The 20,541-nt window shown below is 45.1% G+C and overlaps 1 protein-coding gene across 1 annotated transcript in view; it reads left to right on the forward strand.

Annotated features, from left to right (window-relative positions):
• The first annotated feature begins 275 nt into the window (after positions 1-275).
• Positions 276-20,541, forward strand: part of LOC108934160 (BTB/POZ domain-containing protein KCTD16-like) — a 35,578-nt gene continuing 15,312 nt past the window's right edge. The window contains exon 1 of the mRNA XM_029251399.1: positions 276-1,128. Within this exon, the coding sequence (XP_029107232.1) occupies positions 276-1,128 (853 nt within the window). The remainder of the gene's footprint in view (positions 1,129-20,541) is intronic.

Here is a 20,541-nt window from a genome sequence, read left to right on the forward strand (position 1 = left end):
ACATACCGAACGGGGAGATGGACGGCTATAACACTTTCATTTAAAATATAATCATTAGTCCCGTATCGCCGGTGCGTAGACATTCAAGTGTTACAGTATCCACACGATCAAACGGTTTGTTCCGATTATAATCTGATTATCTCATCTGATGAGATGTTTTAATGTGCGTTATTTGTCTGGTGAGATTTTAGTGTTGGGGAAAAAAAAAAAAAGAAACAAACATATATGCTGTTTATTTTGTGGACGAGCTTTTTGCGTCGACTTGAGGTGTTTTTATGCGCGAAACAATGGCACTAAGTGGGAACAGCAAAAACGCATCTCAGATCAAAGAGCACCAGGGCTCCACTCCTAATTCCTTCCCCGACGTCGTGGAACTGAACGTGGGAGGGCAGGTTTACTACACCCGCCATGCCACCCTGGTGAGCTCCCCCAATTCGCTGCTCGGCAAAATATTCTCCAGCAAGAAGGATCACTGCAAGGATCTGGCTCGGGACCCCAAGGGACGCTTCTTCATCGACAGAGACGGCTTCTTGTTCCGATACGTGCTGGATTACCTGCGGGACAAGCAGGTGGTCCTGCCCGACCACTTTCCCGAGAGGGGCAGGCTCAAGAGGGAGGCGGAATACTACCAGCTTCCAGATCTGGTGAAGATCCTCACCCCCGAGTACCCGAAGCAGAGTCCGGACGACTGTTTCCATAGCGACTTCGAAGACGGCTCTCAAGGCAGCGACCACAGGACGTGTCCGCCGCCGGGCCCCGGCTTGGCTCTGTCCGACAGGAGGTTCGGCTTCATCACCGTGGGCTACCGGGGCTCGTGCACCGCGGGCAGGGACACCCAACGCGACGCGAAATTCAGAAGGGTGCCCCGGATCTTCATCTCGGGCAGGATCGCCTTGGCCAAGGAGGTCTTCGGGGAGACCCTCAACGAGAGCAGAGACCCCGACAGGACGCCGGACAGATACACGTCCAGGTTCTACCTGAAGTTCAAGCACCTGGAGCGAGCCTTCGACATGCTGTCCGAGTGCGGCTTCCACATGGTGGCCTGCAACTCGTCCGTGAGCGCGTCCTTCGTCAACCAGTACACGGAGGACAAGATCTGGTCCAGCTACACGGAGTACGTCTTCTACCGTAAGTCGGCCGGGCCGCTTTCAACTTTCTTCTCCTCCCTCCGGCGACACCCGACATCCATGATGATGACATGATGACATGATGACATGATGATGATGTGCGCGCAGCCCGTTCTTTCCCGGCTGAACGAGCTGTGTAGTAAAAACGCGTAAAACTTGTAGAACCGCGAGAAAGACGCGCTTAGTTTTTCTTTTTTCTTTTTTTTTTTTTTTGTCTCGCGGACACTTCCCCGGAGGTCGCGCGAGGCCACGCGGCCTCCGCGCTCCAAACAATCTATAAGGTGCCTCATAAATAGAATTTAACTGAAGCAGTGCAGGTCTCAAATGTAGCTGTGCTCGGGAGCCGCCGCTAGAAGGCACACTTGATTTGTCTGACCCCCGCGGATGTTTGACTTTTACATGTTTTTTTTTTTTTCCCCTCGATTTTCTTAAGGTTTTGCCCCAACCAGTTATACAAAAAAAAAAAAAAAAAAAAAAAACGTTCGCGAGCGGTGAAAACTATATTTCTGAGCTTTATGAATATTATTATACATAAGGGTGCATTAGTCAGCCCTGCTCTCAACACCTACTGTGATCTACAAAGAAGCTCCTCTCCAGCTACACAGATGTAACTTTTGCTTTGTAGGGGACGGGAGGGGGTGACGGGGGGAGACAGTCAACAGCAGCTCTGTTTTCTCCCAGCTCTGCCTTTGCTCTGGTCTGCCTGTTTTCATTATATCTGTCCCAGCTGACATGTTCCAAATCTCCGTGGGCAGCTGAACTGTAGAAGATTGTCAAAGCTGTCCAGGGTCCGGGTTGTCTTCCCGCGTGATGACTTTGACAATGATTGTATAATGGTTCTCAAAAATGCATGCAAAGAAAGAAAAAAAAGAAGAAGCACAAAACACTGTGCTTTCCCCTATGGATAGCATGTCCAGCTGTATATAAATTACATACTCTCTCTCTATATATATATATACTGTATTTATATACAAAGTGTATACCTATGTGGAATATAGTTTTTTTCTGTAGATTTCTACAGACTGACACTTGATATGCTTGATGTCAGACTTGGCAATGAGCATGTGTTTACACATTACCCTTTTTGACCATGAAGTGGAGCAGTATGTTCTAACACACACACACACACACACACACACACATAGAGCACGGGCTGAAACTGCTCGTCCCAAGCAGGGTCGTGGCAAACCGGAGCCTAACCCAGCAACACAGGGCACGAGGCCGCAGGGGACACACCCCGGACAGGACGCCGGTCCATCGCAAGGCACCCCAAGCAGGACTCGAACCCCGCGCAATTTCCTAACCCTCTGTTATCACGGACAACTAAAGGCAGGATATATCTTAGACAAGCTGCTCACTTTAAAGAGCATTTTAAAGGCATCTATTCACAGGTAACTAGCTGGCAGGAGGAAACCCAGTGGGCTCAGATGTTATGTAAACCATGACAAGGTCACATTCAAACTCTCAGCCACAAAGATGTGAGTTCATGGTGCTGCCTGCTGTGCCAATGTGAGGCTGCCTATTACCTCAGACTTGGAATGATGAAATTTGCTCACCGGCACCTTTCCTCATTAGCGTCTTGTGTGGCTTTTTGTCTTCCAAAAGAAAAGCACAGCACCATATGGCCAATTAAAAGTGCTGTGTGGGCCATTTAAAATGGGGAATAAAGAACCTACATAAATATAAAAAAGCTGATTAAACCAGCCCGTGGGTAAGAACTCCCAGTGAGGATGGTGGAGAGAGCCGATACACTGATTGGTTTGCTTGCTCTCTGTGTTGCTCATTATCTTTAATATGTGTACACACCACTACCGTCAAGCCAGTTTTGGGGCGGTTTATTAACATGGATAAAAGCCTCAGCTTAATAAATATATGCAAATGTAAACATTCTATTCTCAATGCAGGGAAAAAAAAAAAAGAAAAAAAAAAACAGACAAACAAACACCGGAGTGCCTGCAATGTTTCTGCACCTGGAAGCAGCTCATATAATAAAGAAAAGAGAATGTTATTCAGACATGTTTTATTCAGTTATACAGCGCTACAGATAACGCAGCATAAGCGCCGTTCAGCTGAAAGTTCCTTTAGACTTTTTATAAAGTGAAGTGCTCCTTAACAGCTTCAGTGTTGCCCAGCTTGTGAGAGTACAATATGCTGCAGGACTGAACAGCGTAAAGTGGATTTCATTATGTTTATGAGAAACCATCTTGCAAATCACGGCAAAAGCCTCTTAATGCTTTTAACAGTCTTTATAACTGTTTCACAGGAGATGGGAGCAATACCAGGCTCGGCCGGTGAATTCCTATGCTAATGCACTGCATTAAATGATCAGCAGCCGTTTGCAGACCCCATGACATGACATATAAGTACACTGCAGATTACATAATTGCCTTTTGGAGGAAGCTCAATGAAAGAGATTGACGGCAAGTGTCGCGGACAACAGCCTTCAAGCTGCATACTTTCGAAACACTACGCACACACAACGTGGAGAGCCGTTGGCCGAAAGTACGGAACTGCTTAGGAATCGGTTTTCGACCTGCCCGTAAAGGACACTTTTCCTCTCATACAGCAGGTGCTCGAATACGTTGAGCGGCTCCAAGTGAAAATATCATAGAAATACCGTCACAGCCACGGACATCAGCTTGCGGGAATGTGGACGTACGAGAAACCGGACGGGTCGTTTGTACGGGGCGCAGCCTTTTTGCCAGCAAATATCGGTGACTCGAGCGCCACACAAACGTGAGCTGTGTTGTCGGATTTAACAGCAGGACTTGCGGCTATTGAGGCTTGAATATTTAATTAACTAAGATCATCACATTGCATAATCCCCCCCATTTTAGACACCATGATGCTCCAGGATGAGTTATTCATAACAGAAGTGTTGCAGTTCTCCTAATGGCCTGTGTCTGGTCAGCACACGCTAAGCCTCATTTTACACGTCGGTTGCAGATAAATGTCTTCATCATTTTGCCCAACTGCCTGCGATCAATAACCTAGAATGAAATGCTATTAGTTCTTGGTTTCAGCAAATTGGGCTGTCGTTATGCACTGCTTTGAGAGACCGGCAGAGTCTTCTGCACGATCATCTACATCCAGGTTATGCAAACGGACAGGCCCCTGGATGCATGACGGAAGATCGAGGCAAGATATCCGCGCGCTTTCATAACCTCATGGCTTGTGTTACTGTGGTGCTACTTCACACAGAAAGTGTGGGATGACTCACGGAGCGGTGTGCGGAGAGCTTGCATGCAGATGCAGAAATAAAGAGATTGACATGCACTTTCTTCACAGATATTTCTATATTTAAAATGAAAATTAAGTCCCTGCTCCAGTCCAGCAGCATGCATCTAGCATCTTATAAGCTGTCTGGATAAAAATGTAACTATAAACAAAGTATGCTGCCGAGCACTCTGGAATTGTACCATCGCCATTTCTATAATATGGCATTAATATTGCAGAAATATGAAAGAAAATACATTTTAAGGTGCCGGTGTATGGATGTGTCGGTTTTTATCTTAAAAATGCGAGTGAAAATTCCAACATCCAAAGATAATTTCAGGTTTATTTGCATGCATTTTACTTTAATCTTTCTCAAGAATTTAAATTCACTGCAATCAATATTTTTTCTTCTTAGCCACAGGAGCTTCGCTAGTCCTGGCTTCAAAAAAAATCACGTTTGAACCGAGAGACTGAAAGTGATCTAAAGTGCAGGTGTGCAGTTGGCACATGCGAGGAAGCCAGCGCTCTAGGAGCACCGAGGGAGACGTGTGCCGCCCCTAGACCTTGTTCACAGCTATTGCTGATGACACTAGCTGATATGTCAACACACTTTTTAATCTCCAAGGGTTTTACTGCTGCACTTCTGATGTGCCATCAGTATTTCCATTCAAATTTGCCAAGGTGTTGACAGCAAGGTGAACAACATATGAATATGTAAGGTCCAAATGGGCAGGGGGTTGTCACTCCAGCACGCGAAGGCAAGACGCAGTGGCAGCTGGTAGCGTAGCTGTCACCCTGACTACGAGTACTGCCTGGTCCCAAAAACCTCAGCAAGAAATGATCCCACGATTGGGTCCGCACCCGGGTCCCCCGGTCCGCACGGTGTGACGGTGGTGCTTTGAGCTGCTGCCTGGACTGACACTGGAACTGTTGGGACTGGACTGGACTGGAACTATTGTCCTGGTTTAGTAATTATTGTTATGTCTAGCACTTCTTGCACAAGTCTTGCACACGTGCACTTTATTTAGCCTTGTGTAGGTAACTCTGTGTTGTTTTATGTAGCTCCATGGTCCTGGAGGAACGTTGTTTCGTTTCACTGTGTACGGTACCAGCTGTATATGGCTGAAATGACAATAAAGACTCTTTTGACTTGACTTGACTTGACTTGCCTGTAGACCAAAAGTTGGCCCATTTAAACCCCACCTCCAGCTCTTGTACCCTTGATCAGGGCACTTACCCTAAGTTACTCCAGTAAAATTACCCAGCTGTGTAAATGGGTAAAGAACTGCAAGTGGCTTCACATTGTAAGTTGCTTTGGAGGAAAATGTCAGCCGGATGAATAAATGCAGGTGCTACAGATAGTGGGCTTGACTGAAAAGGGAATTTGATGCAATTCTGAAGTTTTCTGCCACTTTGAAAAGTGTAGGCTGTTCATCTGTCACTGAGCTAGGCACTGGTGCGAGAACTGTGGGACGTCTGACTCCCTTGGAGAGGAGCTGAAAAGAAAAAGAAATGACAATGTAGGTGATCTGATAGCACTCTGAAATCCATTTCCAAGACGGCCGCATTTGCAATATGAAGTTATATGTTAACATTTGTGCTAGATAGCTCTTAACAGCGAACCTCAGGGATACAACCTTCATTCCTTCATTAGAAGCTAGCTACACACCCAAAATTTATGATCCCTGCTTCCACAGGTGAAAAACCACAGCGTCAGCTACATTTGAGGAATATTTCTTGAAATACAGCTTTGCAAACCTGACTGTGAAAATAGAAAGGTAAAAAAAATTTATCCTTTGACTCAGGTGACAATGAAATGTGATATTTAACAGTAGTGTCTATGTAACACATCTGTTACACTAATTCACTCTGAAGGACATTTTATTGCCTTCTGCTGCCACCCAGGGTATCGGCAAAAGTTGAGCACCAGGAGAACTGGCACAGTGAGAAGTTTTTTTTTTTTTTTTTTATTTCCTCAGACACCAGAGAAGTAGGGTTGCAGCTTGTAGTGTTTGAAATCTATTTTTACCTTCTGCCATGGATCCTGAATTATAAAGCTATTCATAGCCAGGAAGGAAGGAAATTAAAAATATAACTGCCACCAGAGAATTTGTTAGAGGAACCAGCTTTGCACATAAAATGTTCAATTTATAGGTAACGACACAAGATTCTCAGGTTATATATATACTCAATGCGTGGGATCGGTGATTCAGCAAGTTAACTTTTTTCATCTTTCCTCCGCATCTCAGTCAGCTCCTTTTTCTGTTTTCTCCCTTATTCTTGCCTCACTCTAGTTTCATTCATAAATAATCCCCTTTAGGCTGTGTCTTAATTAGCGAGACGAATCTCCATAATTTCCATAAATCTCTGACTGTTGAACTTGTGACGTAGAGATATGTGTCGAGGGAAAATGACGAGAGCAACGGACTTTCTCAGAGTTTCTCCGATAAGCTATAATGGCCATGGAGAAGAGATCTCCTCGGGGCGCTCGACACCTGGAGCTAACGGTCTTTTGCTCTTTCACATCACCCTTACGGGATCCGAAGGTTGCAGGGTTGATCCCCACCTCTGGCCATAGTACCCCTGAGCAAGGTAATTACACAGCTGGATAAGTGGGTAAATAATTGTAACCTTACCACTATAAGTCACTTTGGAGAAAAGCATCAGTTAAATGAATAAATGTAAATGTCCGAGTTCAAGCAACATCCCCAGAGTGCTCAATAGATCAGCGCTCAGTTGCTTGGCTCGCTCCCAGTTGAGGCTTTTGCCCGACCCGTAGGCCTACAGTATAGTTTCATCCTTCTGCTTCTTTTGAAAACAATACAATGTATCAATGTTTTCCAAAACTAGAAAAAGGCAAATGGAATACTGTGATGTGCAGCACTGGAGGGTTTGGATGGGGAAAAGAAGGACAGAGATGCAGTGTTCATTATGAACAATTTATCTGAACACCAGCACCACAGAAACAACACTCTCACTACAAGGACCCTGTTCCCTCTAGGACCTGTGCCTACAACCAAACTTTCCAGCCTCCTTTGCACCCCCAAGCTCTCTCCCAATACCCTCCTAGGCTCAGTCACCCCATCATTCCCCCCCCCAAGTGCCCCCAGTGGTTGCACACCCACATTTAACATTATTTCCCACAATGCAACTATTTACAGTTAGGAGTTTCCCTCCTAAAACAGTAACGCAGGGTCGTTACAATATGCAGTAAGCTCTAGTTCTTATATCGCTCTTCACCATTCACTGTCAAGGCAACACCCTGCCAAAGATGAATTTTAGAACCATTTCTGGATAGAAAACAGAACAACATGCATTCAGCATGGAGAAGTAGAGCCTTAATAAAATTCAATGAAGAGAACGGATTGGAGGGGGCGCGGTGGCACGGTGGCGGAGTGGGTTGGACCGGGTCCTGCTCTCTGGTGGGTCTGGGGTTCGAGTCCCGCTTGGGGTGCCTTGCGGCGGACTGGCGTCCCGTCCTGGGTGTGTCCCCTCCCCCTCCAGTCCCACGCCCTGAGTTGCCGGGTAGGCTCCGGTTCCCCGCGACCCCGCATGGGACAAGCGGTTCAGAATATGTGTATGTGTGAGAACGGATGGGACAACACACTTGACTTTAGTAATATCAGTACTTCAATTTGTATGACACGGATGCATTTCGGCAAGTTGCCTTCCTCTGCTTGCGTACACATTTCATAAGAAGGGACATATATGTAATGTGTAGACCATGTGACAGGTTATGATGTTGTTGTTCTTGGTCAAAAAGCTGAGACCAACATTTGAATGGTAGCCCTTGGTAACCCTGGGTTACCATGGGTTAATGGTAAAAATTGCTTAAGAAAAGCGGTACTGTGGCACAGTGAGTAGTGCTGCTCTCTCAGAGCGCCTGGGTGGTGTGACAGGCCATGGGTTTGACCCCCGCTCAGTCTGTGTGGAGTTTGCATGTTCTCTGGGGGCTCTGGTTTCCTCCCACACTCCAAAGACATGCTGTTCAGGTTCACTTGTAGTGTGTAAGTGACAGAGAGAGTGTGTTAAACTGATGTATGGATGAGTGACCCAGCGTAAGTAGTGTATCTAGCAGTGTAAGTCACCCCGGTGAATAAGGGGTGCGGACTGATAGCACTACATAGAGTTCATTGGTAGTCTGTTTGGACAAAAGTGTCTGGTAAATAAATAGAAGGCAACTAGCAATAAGCTGTCCATGTTGAACAAATTAAATTATTTATCACATTAAGCTCGAGGGTGCTTACGGTTACTGCTTACGGTTGCGATTCCAGCACACGAGCTCATATTTGATTTTAACAAGTTAAGAGCACCTTTTGGTAATTCTTACAGTGGATTTAAATAAAAGCATCTCCTTCAGGCTCCTTCGGTGTCACTTTCTCTTAACAGGTGTGGGTTCGTGGCTACTCATCTCACATACACACGCCTGTACAATTATACAAGCCAGACAACTCGCTGTCTAAAGATGTTACTGATGGACATCAGCCACTGTTACAAAATACAGTGAAGTCAGTTAAACTTGCAGGGGCTTTACACAATGCAGAACACAAACAAATTACATTCAATTAAAACCAAATCTGGTGTCAACAAGATAATTGCTTCCCTGGGTGATGTTATGCTGAGGAGTGGGCGTACTGGGAGCTGGCACACTAATCAGGCGCCGTGGAGACACTCCCATCTGTCTGCTTTCGGCCCATTTCTCCGTCAAGAGGAGCGATTTCCTTGCTCACCCTCGATAGCCTCGACAGCGAACGAAGGGCGCTGCGTGATCAAACTGCGTCTTTGCGTAAGGCGGTGGGCATCTGTCGGGGCACTAATAGACAAAGAACAAAGTGGCTTCTCTGCACCTCAAAAGGTACGGTTGTGCTCCTTGACAGCTGAAATGAACTTTTTCTTCCGCAAGAAACTACAGCTTCTAAGCTGTTAAGTAGCTGCTAAGAACGTCAGTCTGACATTATGCACACCCACTTGCACAGCACAGTTTTGCTCCATTCTACCGACCGTTGCAACTGACAGCCCATTAGGCAAAGGGGCCATAGTGTTAATAGCTTAACCCCATGTTGAGGCCCGCAGTGCTCAGCTTCTAATATGTGGACATCTTCTTCACCAGATCTATGCTAACATTGATCATTTTTTTTGCAATGTCTATAACTGCTTGTCCCAAGCGGGGTCGCGGTGAGCCAGAGCCTAACCCGGCAACGCAGGGCGCAAGGCCGAATGGGGAGGAGACGCACCGTGGACGGGATACTAGTCCACCGCAAGGCACCCCAAGCAAGGCTCGAACCCCAGACCTGCCACACAGCGGGCACAGGCCAAACCCACCGCACCTACCCTAACATTTGTCATTTTTGAAAAAAAAGGCAGCAATAGACTAGGGACATATTGTTGTCATGTGTTCGTAACAATGTCTATGAGGTGTAAGTCTAATTAATGCATCTATTAGCTAACCAAGCAAGCAACGTCTACAACCACCTGTCCCAAGCGGGGTCGCGGAAACACAGGGTGCAAGGCTGAGAGGGGAGGGGGCACACCCTGGACAGGACACCAGTCCGCCGCAAGGCATCCCAAGCAGGGCTCAAACCCCAGACCTTCCACACAGTGGGCACTGGCCAAACCCAACCCCCCATCCTAGTTAATATAAAGTTTATTTAAAATCATTATATTGGGTACATTGCACATACCAGAGACTGTTATGGAAATGCATGAACTATGTGCTTTGTTGAAAGTGTGCTTTAAATGGGCCACGTCCTCAGCAGCAAATTTCAAGGCTCAGTAATATGCGAAAGCGTTTTATGACACCATCCCTGGCAGTGCAAAAGCTGTGGATTCGATGAAGGGGTAATTAGAAGTGCACCTTTTTTTTTGCATCTTCACAATTTCTCACTGTGCCTGTGAGGGAGGAAGACAGCCAGCCGGAAAGTTCCAAGAACCTTATGATGTGCAGCTGAAGTTACAGTTCCTAGAATATGGATGAACGAATGACCTCGCATGAATACAGGTGAAAGCATGTGTTGCAAGTTTTAAAAAAATTAATAAATGAATATCTTCTAGCAAATTTTAAATTAATTTTAGTGTTTTTCGATGCTTTCAAAACTACCTAACCCATGACTAAATGGAAGGATTAAGCTTTATTAATAAGCTTTTATTGATTGCAATGTACGTATGGCAGACATACAAACAATTCCGAGTTACAAACTGACTTTGGATTCCAGTTGTATTTGTAAATTGAGGTACAAGTGTATTATTTTATAATGATGACATTGTACTTTGCATCATGTTTACAACATGCAGGTTGGATGGATTTTCCAGTTTTGCAGACCTATAAAGTTTAACAGTCTTGTTTAATAGTCTTAAAACGTGATGTTCTCCTCAGATTAAAGAATTTTGTAAAATATATGCAAAAATGTAATCTACCCTGTATATATATATATATATATATATATATATATATATATATGTATTTACATGTATATTGGCAGATTATTTCTTTTGTGAGTTTTGCATATCCTGTAGATAAGTCAAAAGGTAACTTACAAAAGGAAATCTTTTTTTTACCTTTTATAATCTACCAAACTAGCAGTAATTAAATGAAAAAAATCAGGCTAGGTCCATCTGACTTGATCTTTTAAATACTATACTTACAACTTTACGCATATTGAGGTTGCTGTTGTTACGAGGTAATATTTTCCAAAATTAAGTCTCAGCTGAGAGAGCAATTTATCAATTGAAACAAGTTCGTTTTTGATGACATGTCCCTAACTAAGAGACCAAAGTCAAAAATCAAAAATTCCTGCATGCAAAGGGGATCTGAGTTTGTTGATCCACAGAGGATATTGACAAAAAGGAATTTAATTTAAAAAAGGAAATTTGATTTGGCTTCTAAGATCTAATCTATTACTGCTGTTGTACAAGCGTCAAAACGCATGAGAGAAAAGCAGTTCTCTGCCTGCCCTTGTAGCGAAAGGTCACAGCTGATATGAGACGCACAATAAATCAGTTGCACTGTGACGAATTTACTTATTTCAGACAAAGCAAATCGACTCTAAAAGTTTACTTCTGCCTTGATTCAGGCCCCCGTTAGCCTAGATTGCTGCGAATGGGCTCCTCCTGGTATCCACAGTAAAATTTCCGTCAAGGACAGGAAAGTAACCACAGCGTTGTACGTGAACCCTCGTTGCAGGGTCTTGGCGCACGTAATGGGTTATGTGTCACTGATTCTGGATCAGCATCTTGTGTTCGGGACATTTCGGCCCCTTTTGTCATTGAGAACATTGACTTTCTTCTGAGTATAACCTCCTTTCCACTACGGTATGCAGTATTTACTCCCCGTGGCTCACAGAACATTCATCTCACTACGGTCGCACAGCGGTCACCTTACTAGTGTTTGCAGAGCGTTTGTCTTAGTGCGGTGGGTAGAGCTCTCATCTCACTTTGATGGACTATAGGGCGTGCAGGGCAACATTTTTTTCCGAGGTCAACCTTTACATCTTATTTACTGGCTATGCATAATCCATTATGTTCAACAAAACATGTTGTAATAGACGAAATGACACAGGTTCCCACCTTGGTTGTGTTCATGTAAGTAGGGCCATGGCTGACTGGGTGCTCATCTCACTGTGGTTAACTGAGCATTCATCTTACTTGGTTGATAGAGTCTTCGTCTCCCTACGGTTGATTGCGTGTTCATCTCAGTGTGGTCGGCTGGGTGTTCGTCTCGCTGTGGTCGATTTAGCGTTGGCCTCATTGTGCTTGGCTGGGTGCCTTAGCCTCCCTGTGGGGCTCCTGTCGTGAGGAAACCCACTGGAAGGAAATCGAGTAAACAACGCCGACCGCTTAAACATCCGCATTCTTTAGCCTTGCGGTTTCCTACACCGTGCTCCGTACTCAAAGAATATTTTTTATTTGTTCATTTTTTTCCACCTTAGTTTAGTTAGTTCCAATTCTGGATCAAGCCTGGCTGTCAACAGCGGCACTGCCTCATTCCAAGAAGCTGGGGTGGGGGGGGGGGGGGTACAGATGGTGTGCGCTCCTTCTATTCACACCCCCGCCAACTCGCTTTCTTTTCTTGCACACTGACATGAATGGTGCCAGAGCCAGTTGGTGGAGTGGTGGAGGATCTCTGACTGCTGCCAGCCAGGAACTCGCAGATGCCTTACAGGTCTTCAGGGCCAGTTTTCATACCCTTGGCCACCCCCCACGCCCCACAGTCTAGCAGCTGAACAAAGTCCAGCGCTCTGTCGACCCATCTTGTGTTCCCCAGCTTAACACCTCAACTTGCACTGCCTTATTATTTTTATTATTATTATTATCACACACAGACACAGTGACTGAAAACACTTGTCCCAAGCGGGGTCACGGCGAACCGGAGCCTAACCCGGCAACACAGGACGAAAGGCTGGAGGAGGAGGGGACGCACCCGGGACGGGATGCCAGTCCATCGCAAGGCACCCCAAGCAGGATTCGAACCCGAGACCCACCAGAGAGCAGGACCTGGCCAAGGCCGCCGCGCCACTGTGCCCCCTATTATTATTATTATTATTATTGACAGTGGTGCGATGCTTTCAGTTCACATTTCATTTTTCTTTTTTCACCCCTTTGTTCTTTCTGTGTCAGCAAGTAAAGTAAAAGGTTACAGAATTTTCATGTTAATTCAAAGGCCCGATAGGAAAACTTTCCCTTTTACAACATGGCTCAATAATCTTAAAAATAAATAAACTGAAACGCGGAGATGGATGTTGTTTCTGCCCTGCCGTGCCGCAAGGTGTAGAAATACAGGCCGTAATATTAAATCAGTCTGAATTTTGAGAGCGGCGTTCACCTCGGGTGACTTGCTCTTGTCGATCCGAGACGCGGCGATGACTGACATTCAATTTTTTTCACAGCACAGCGCCTGTCACTTCGACTCGCGTCCCGTCTCCTGACGAGGTCCAAATCGCCTCTGTAGATCGTGAGACAGACTTTGGGATATGCCACCAACAAGAAGGCATCTGGCCTATTGTATCTGCAATGTGTCTGTCCTTGTCTACCCCTGTCCCTCTCCCCCAAGGAAGAATGATGAAGTTATTGTGGGAGCATCACCAGCTCTCCCTGTCCCCCAGTGGACAAAACCTGAGGTCTGAAACTAAATCTGAGGATTGTGCTGTTGCTCCAGCTACACTACTGAGATTCAAGGGCAACACATTAGCGGAACATCAGAATATGAGAAATTCTGAGGAGTCAAAGCCGGTCGAGTTTCTATATTACATTCATTGATTCCGTATGGATGCAAGGGTGTCATATCTCGGTATTGCCACTATACCCTGGCCGTGTTTTGTATTTTGGGATGGTATTCCTATACCCTCGGATTCTCTACTTACAGTAAAAAAGAATGAAGGAAGAGTTTGGGAGATGGAGCATTCATACATTATTGTGTACAAATGGTCCTTTTAAAGGGGGGCGCGGTGGCGCAATGGGTTGGACTGTGGGTTAATTATGAGCTTGCATGGCTACCCTGCAATGGACTGGCATCTCATCCAGGATGTCCCGCCCTTTGCTTTGCAACTAGTGATTCTGGGATCAGTTCTGGACTCTGGTCAGGACAAACGCTTATTGAAAATGGATGGATGGATGGATTTCCATGTAATCGATACAATGATGTGTTCTTAGTCATTGCACCATCTGCTGCTCAATTTGTGTCCTTGTACTTATCACCCCCTTTATTGTGAATTTTATTAGTGATTACACTATGCATGATTTCACTTCTGAGACAGAGTAACACCTTCTTCCATCACACAGGATAGATTTTAAACCAAGGCGAGATGGTCAAGAAACATGTTTGGGAATTTTTCATTAAGACTTGAACTTTGAGAAGAGCTGCCAGGGTCAATTTATTACATGTACAGAGTACAAAATGTATGAATCGCAAGAATTACACAATTGCAAAGAATACAAAATTAGTGTGTAATATTGCGTCTTAAGGGAGTGCGATGATGCGGTGGGTTGGACCGGGTCCTGCTCTCCGGTGGGTCTGGGGTTCGAGTCCCGCTTGGGGTGCTTTGCGATGGACTGGCGTCCCGCCCTGGGTGTGTCCCCTCCCCCTCCAGCCTTACGCCCTGTGTTACCGGGTAGGCTCCGGTTCCCCGCGACACCGTCTGGGACAAGTGGTTTAGAAAATGTATGTATGTATGTATGTATGGTCCTTTTAAAGGCAAACTTGTGTTCAGTGTATTAACTCGACTGTAGATGGAGATTTGTACCTTTTCATTTTCGCTTTCGTTTTCACTCGTTTTAAACACGCTAATCTTGTACGTGTCTATGCTCTTTGGGTGAAACCTACACCATTAACTTACTGGAACGTGCCAAAGGCAGATCAACACCAAGCACACTGAGTGCAAAAATCGAAGAGCACTGAGTGCAGTGGTTATTGGAAAAAACTTTATACAATACAGCAATGAAATACTGTAGCTAATACACACATATATTATTAATAATATATTAATATATTATTTTTATATTAGTGGGGGTGCAGTGGCGGAGTGGGTTGGACCACAGTCCTGCTCTCCGGTGGGTCTGTGGTTCGAGTCCCGCTTGGGGTGCCTTGCGACGGACTGGCGTCCCGTCCTGGGTGTGTCCCCTCCCCCTCCGGCCTTACGCCCTGCGTTGCCGGGTTAGGCTCCGGTTCCCCGCGACCCCATATGGGACAAGCGGTTCTGAAAATGTGTGTGTGTGTGGTATTATATTAATATACACATACTATATACATGATACATAATAACATATACATAATTAAACCTAGAAAGGCAATACATTATACAGCAAGACTTAAAGCCTTAAATTCAACACTAAAAAATGAGTTTTTGAAACCATTCCTAGATGTGTGTGTGTGTGTGTGTGTGTTTTCTACCTTTTTAGTATAAAGTGCAGGAAAAAGTATAATCAGGGTATAATTTCCATCATTATGAATATGCAATTAGTGGAAAACAAACACGAGCAGTGTGATGAATGAGTGCATAGGGTCATTAGCTATGTTTTAATACATTTCAATAATGCAGCACAGCAACCGCCTTCTCAAGAGTTATCGTGAGGGGTCTGCGTACGCGTTGCCTCTATGAGTTTCCGTTCCCAAGGCTATGTCTGAAAAAGAGAATTTATTAGGCCATTCCATCAAAAAATACAATCTCAGGAAGTGACTCCTGCAGCCGGGGAGGGAGCGGCAGACTAAAATCTCACAATTTTGGAAACATTTCCTTAAATATGGGATGGTAATGTTTTGGTTAATTCGGTTTAAGCTGCAAATCCCATGTATGGCGGAGCTGCGATTGCTCGCTTTGTGTTTCCTCAGCAACCTGCAACATGTCCAAAAAAATGCACAATGCAGGTTCCTTCACTAATCCAGACCCTACATGAACGCCAGCTCCGTATGCGGCAGGAACGTCCCAAACCTTGCTAGATTTTTTCGTATCCGATCCCGGTCATGTCCAAAGCCAAACTGGGTTTACGACTCATGGTTTTTTGAAGAAAAATTCTAAAACGGGCACGCCTACGCAAAAGACCGCCTGGCATGTATGTAAACATTCAAGTGTCGACCTCTAGCCATACTTCGATTACACCGCTGCGGTAAATACGGCCGTTTCTTTGGGTCCTGGGTAGGGAAGTACCGGGAGGCCGAGCTGGAACCGGAGCCCTGGCTTTAAGCGGGTCTGTCGTTGACAGCCTGCGAGAGAGTAACTTTCGACACACTGGGGTAAGTCAGGCTTGGCAGCGAACAGATGTGTAATGCTGAAGAAATTTTATGAGCGCGTACACTGATTGGATCAGCTGTACCGCGCCCGAGAAGAACGACTCTCCGTCAGCGAGCGCAGTGACACGTTTCGGAGAGGAATGCGGATCGCCTTCATGTTTGTCCTAGAAAACGCTCAGCGCGGACCTGCTGCCCGTTGTGACACGCGCAAGTCCGTACGTATTCGCATCGCTAGTGAAGAAATATAACCTTTTCGAGCAGCATCGACATAATGCTAACGACTCAGATGTTTAATCTGAAGGTTCCAGGAGAGGAACCCTGGTTTTAGTAGTCCCAGAAACAACTTACACCCCTGTGAATAAAAGTGCAATTAAAATATTGCAACAACAGCAGCAGAAACAGCAATAATAATAATAATAATAATAATAATAATAATAATAATTAATAATAATAATAATAATAATAATAATAATAATAAGAAGAAGAAGAAGAAGAACCTACCTGGCATGGAATTAGACTGCAAACAGTCATGAAATGTACTTGAGGAGATGAAATCTTTATGTTGAAAAGATTAAAAAAATTTTAAAAACTAAATTTCAAGCAATTCTAATGAAATCATTAAAAATAACTCAGGATTGTCCAATAGTAGAAAAACATGCAATTATTCCTGTCCGACGATATTAACTCTCGTCAAAATTTTTATGAGAGTTGGCATGGTATGCGAAATAGCCCTGATGTTAAAACACATCACTTGTTTGTTCAAAAATAATAGATTATTGCTGTCGATACTTTGCCCGAAAGCCTCTGCAAAAAGAACGCAAACTCCGTCTGCAAGAACAAACCTAATGAATTACTGCTGATGTTACAGAAACCGTGTGCTTAACAAAGTCAGTAAGATTACACACAGCCTACCTGCCAACAAACCCAGGACAAATGAATAAAGAGGGTTACTACTTTTTTACCTTCCAGATCGGTGCCTATAACACCTGTAAATACTGGATTAAAAGATGTGATCAGAGCATTACCAAGAGATGAAATATGAAATTATTCCTGGGTCGTCCTGAAAACACAGCTGTCTCAGCGGTAAAAGGCAGAGAACACACCAAATTACGGCGGCGCAGACTGACAGGGTGAAGCACTGAAACATTAATGTAAAAATATTTTAATCTTTAAATGCAGTGTTAACTAAAATATTCTATTTATTCTGTTTTTCAGAAAATATTCCAGTTTGGGCTCTATGGCATTCCAGTGTATGGCACATAAAAGATGGAATAATACGCAGTTGTTAAATAAGAAAGACGAGATTTCGGAGGCTATAACCCGGACTATGTGGAAGCACCACCGTGTATAAAAGCTCCTCTCCAGATTGTAATGGCCTCTCTTCCTTATCACCCTGCCACTCGAGGCCAAATCACGTCAAAGCTGTGGCACTAAGAGCTCTGGATTCGTTGGCGTGGAATACCCCTGAAAATTTCATGATGCTTTTCCTGCAACTGTGGTAGACAGCCCAGGCGGCTCCGAAATCACTGCGAAAGCAATGGAAGGAATGACAAACCCTGCTCGCTCCAGGGAAGCTGAGCCCCCCCCATCCCCATCCTCATCCCCATCCCCATCCCCATCCCCCATTCCTCCGCCGAAACAGCTTCACCCTTCCCCACTCCCAGACACTCCTGATTAGCTGATTACTGACAGGCTCTCTCTCTCTCTCACACACACACACACACACACACACACACTTCGAAACCACTTGTCCAGGGTCGCAGCAAATCGGAGCCTAACTCAGCAACATAGGGTGTAAGGCTGGAGGGGGAGGGGACACACCCAGGACAGGATACTAGTCCATTGCAAGGCATCCCAAGCAGGACTTGAACCCCAGCCCTGCCAGAGAGCAGGCACAGGCCAAAGCCTCTGTGCCACCGCACCCCCCCCTACTGAGAGGCTTTTGACTTCAAATCTTGGCCCGTAGACGAAGAATGACGTTCGAGATAGCGAACCGCTCATACGTACACACACGGACGAGAATTACACGCACCACCTGCTGCGGCCTTGTGTTTGTGCTGCTTCACCTGCGTTTGAGTCATCTATAACTTCAGGTGGCTCCTAACAAGGAATGAAGCGTGTTGGTCCATGTGTCGAGAAGCGCCTCTTGTAGTACCACTGAGAAATTAACCTGAAATGTCGCGGCTGCAAACATGGGTAAAACTGAATCTTGTTTTAGCCCCCGTGTTAAGCACTGTATTATTATTTACCCTTTGATAGACTGGGGTAATTATTTTTTGCTGGTACTACAACAGGGCTAAGAATTTTTCATTGTTTCCCTTTGAAAAAATGGTTTCCATGAAGTGAAACCCTTTAATGAAAACCCATTTTAGGGCTTACAAATGCATTAGCAGAACTGCTCCCAGCTATCATCAAGACTCGAGCATCCGATACACCCCAGGCAGACTTCCACATGTGCCCGCTTGGTGGTCCCATGAACGCAACGCAAAGCATGGAGGTTCTCGGTTCTGGCGCCGTTGCGGTGGAACGACCTCCCCCCCTCACTCAGAACTGCTGAATCTCTGCCCACATTTAAAAAGGGTCTTGAAACTCACTTCTTCCACTTTGCCCATCATCTCTTAAATTCATGTAAGGTGTAAATGTTCATGCACTAGAACTTTAAGATCACGCCGGATAAACCTTTACGTAGCTACCCCTGTAATGTAACGCAAATGTTTACATGTATCTCATTAGGAGTCTGATCAGGAATCGTGGATTTTCAGATAAAGTTTAATGCAGCTACTCGTGTGATGAACGTTGGTTCGTATGGTGGAAAGAAACAAACTAAGTGCACTTAAGAATCACACGTCTGCATCTAAGTGTCTCTTCCTGCTAATATAATGAACACGTTGTATTTTCTATGAGATGTACGTCGCCTCGGAGAAAAGCGTCTGCTAGATGAATACATGTAAATGTAACGAAATACAATTTGGTGGAGGAATTAAAGTAGCAAACCTTCCTCTCTGTATATTTCCAATTTTAACACGGTTGAAAACGTTGAAATTTTGCATTAATCAACACTAATTACTAATCAACACTTGTTGCCTTGCCATAATCTTCAGGCGAATTCACCGTATCGCTCAAAGACGGTGCCCGGGCTTGTAATGGAGCGAGCTTGTTGGGAGGGACGAGAAGGTCCATCAAAGGGTCCATCCAATACAACATTCTGCACTCGTCATCCGTTGAAAATGTTTCCTGCTCTTCCTGGAGCTTCCTGTCATGTTTGCAGATCTTTTGCTCTGTCGGTTCAGCGTCGCGTCCCAGCCGGGATGCGAACGACCGCATGGCTGACCAGCAGCGTTGATCAGTTCTGCGAGATGACAAAGAATCAAGACACTTTCAGCGGAGAACCTCTGGGACTCTCATGGCAGCGGGCTGAATACCATCTAAAAAATATTGCTGCTAGACATACGGTTCACGAATCTTTGTATTGTTCACCTCCGTCCGCAGCATGCATCATGCCTTCCATCTGCATACTAATAAGATATTCGACTTCTAATGATAGGAGTGACAGAAGAGGTTTGAACAACTTGCCTCCATTGCAAGAAAGCAGCATCACAGGCGAGTAGTGGAGCCGCAGTTCTTGGATACGTTTGGGGAATTAGGCGCTGCTTTGTCACCGCTTTCTGCGCATGCAGACAAAACCCGAAATAACGGAATTTCCTCTGATATTCGCTGGAGGCCTAAATTGAATGCCATACCTAAAATCAGATTAGTCATCTCAAGAACACATACAAACAAAAAAGCATGCATTCCGACACCGTGCGTTTTATTAGTGCAGTTCACCGCCTTTACTGGTGTAGCTTGTAACCTTTTTGCGACTTTGTGCCATCAGGTTAATGCTGCTTTTCATCAGCATGCGGCGATATAAAGTATTAATGTAATCACACGTCCCGCTGAACTATGGTATGTTATTGTAACGACCCGTGATACTGTGTTTAGGTGGGAAGATTTGCTTATTGTAAATAGTTGAATTGTGGGTAAATTGTAATAGAGGGTTCAACCACTAGGGCGATTTATGGGGAAACTAATGGGGAGACTGTTTGCCAAGGTGGGAAAGAACCTGGAGATGCTATGTAGGCTAGGAAAGCTGGCTTGAGGAAGAGGTTCTGGGGTGTTTGGACCTGGAGCGTTATTTGCCTGCATGCGTGCTGCTGTTCAAATAAATGCTCAAGATGAACGCTGCCTGTGCATCCTTCTTCACTCCATCCAAACCCAGAGCGCCGCACACCGGCTTCTGTTCCCAGTAGTGCAAGTCATCCCACCCAACTTGCTTAGCATTCCTCAAGCTTTTTTTAGCTTCCCTCTAGCAAACACAGTCACCCCCTTATATTCCCAGTAAGTCCCCCCAGCGGTTGAACACTTAATTCCAATTTTCCCACAATACCACTCTTTACAATTGACCCCTTTTCCTGCCCATACTCCTTGTAACACAGGTTG

Source organism: Scleropages formosus, chromosome 4, assembly GCF_900964775.1.
Source record: "Scleropages formosus chromosome 4, fSclFor1.1, whole genome shotgun sequence".
In the NCBI taxonomy this organism is placed as follows: domain Eukaryota; kingdom Metazoa; phylum Chordata; class Actinopteri; order Osteoglossiformes; family Osteoglossidae; genus Scleropages; species Scleropages formosus.